Raw genomic sequence first — 1,035 nt, 5'->3', positions numbered from 1 at the left:
TCTTAATATTTTGAGGATATTTGATGGTAAACAATTTTGTCCAAGATACATTAACTCCAGAATGCTTCATAATCCATACATCAGAGGTAGCAGCACCTCGTTGACTAGTATAAAGCAGAGAAAGATCACTTCCCACAACTCCCACATTGATATCAGACTTGTCTTTTCCACAACTGGGAAGCTCCAAACTTCCCCATGTCCCGTTTGCTAAATCAAAAGAAGTGATGTTGCACACCTTGTACTTATTAATACAAGTTGATGAAGTCCAATAAAGCTTCCCATTGACAAATCTACCATAATGACTTACTAGAAAGACGCCCTGAAGCTGATCATGGCGTGTTGTCCAAGAATTAGTCCTCAAAGTATATATGTTGACCACAGTCGTCATATTGGAACTACTAGAATGATTATAAGGATAATTGATAAATACAACTTTATAATCATCATATGACTCATCATATCCGAAACCATATTTGATAGAACCAGAACACATAATACTTGTAAACTTGGGTAATTCCTTTGAGTTGGTAATAGTGGGGTTCCATATATATGCCTCTTTTTGGCCATGGACAACACAAATCAACCCATTGACAGAGCCGACAATGTGAGTTAATAAAGTGGATCTTTCGATGGGGGAATCGATGTGGAATAGCTCCTCAGTGTGTTGTTGTTTGGTAAATAAGGGAGGGAGAGAACAAAACTTGAAATTTTCATTGGTGTTTCGAAATATAAGTCTGTGATAGATGTATCCTTTGTCATCAGCAGTTAACTTGATATGGTTCTTCACAAAAGCAGGGCTAGAGAATAGTTGAAGCCATGATTTTGAAACGCACATGAATTTCAACAGAGATTTGATAGGAAGCTTTAAGAGGATCTCTGTTATGAGTTCATCAGGAAGAAGAAGAAGAGGGATTATGGAATCACTTGCCATAGCAAAAGGATCTGTGTTTGTGCCCTAAGTGTATGTTTTTGGCGTTTGTGTAGATTGAGTACAAGGAGTTATAGTGTGATTGCAACACAGTTTTGAATTATAAA

General features: G+C 37.1%; 1 protein-coding gene across 1 annotated transcript; it reads right to left on the bottom strand.

Annotated features, from left to right (window-relative positions):
• Positions 1 to 7: 7 nt before the first annotated feature.
• On the bottom strand, positions 8 to 931 carry LOC125851013 (F-box/kelch-repeat protein At3g23880-like; the record flags this gene model as incomplete). The annotated part of the gene is made up of 1 exon (XM_049530811.1): positions 8 to 931. A coding segment is annotated over exon 1 (924 nt), but the record flags the coding sequence as incomplete, so codon positions are not given.
• Between the last annotated feature and the right edge of the window lie 104 nt (positions 932 to 1,035).

The sequence above is a fragment of the Solanum stenotomum genome, unplaced genomic scaffold (assembly GCF_019186545.1).
Source record: "Solanum stenotomum isolate F172 unplaced genomic scaffold, ASM1918654v1 scaffold21566, whole genome shotgun sequence".
NCBI lineage: Eukaryota > Viridiplantae > Streptophyta > Magnoliopsida > Solanales > Solanaceae > Solanum > Solanum stenotomum.
Note: the sequence above shows the minus strand (reverse complement) of the source record. Positions and strands in the feature narration are given on the sequence as shown.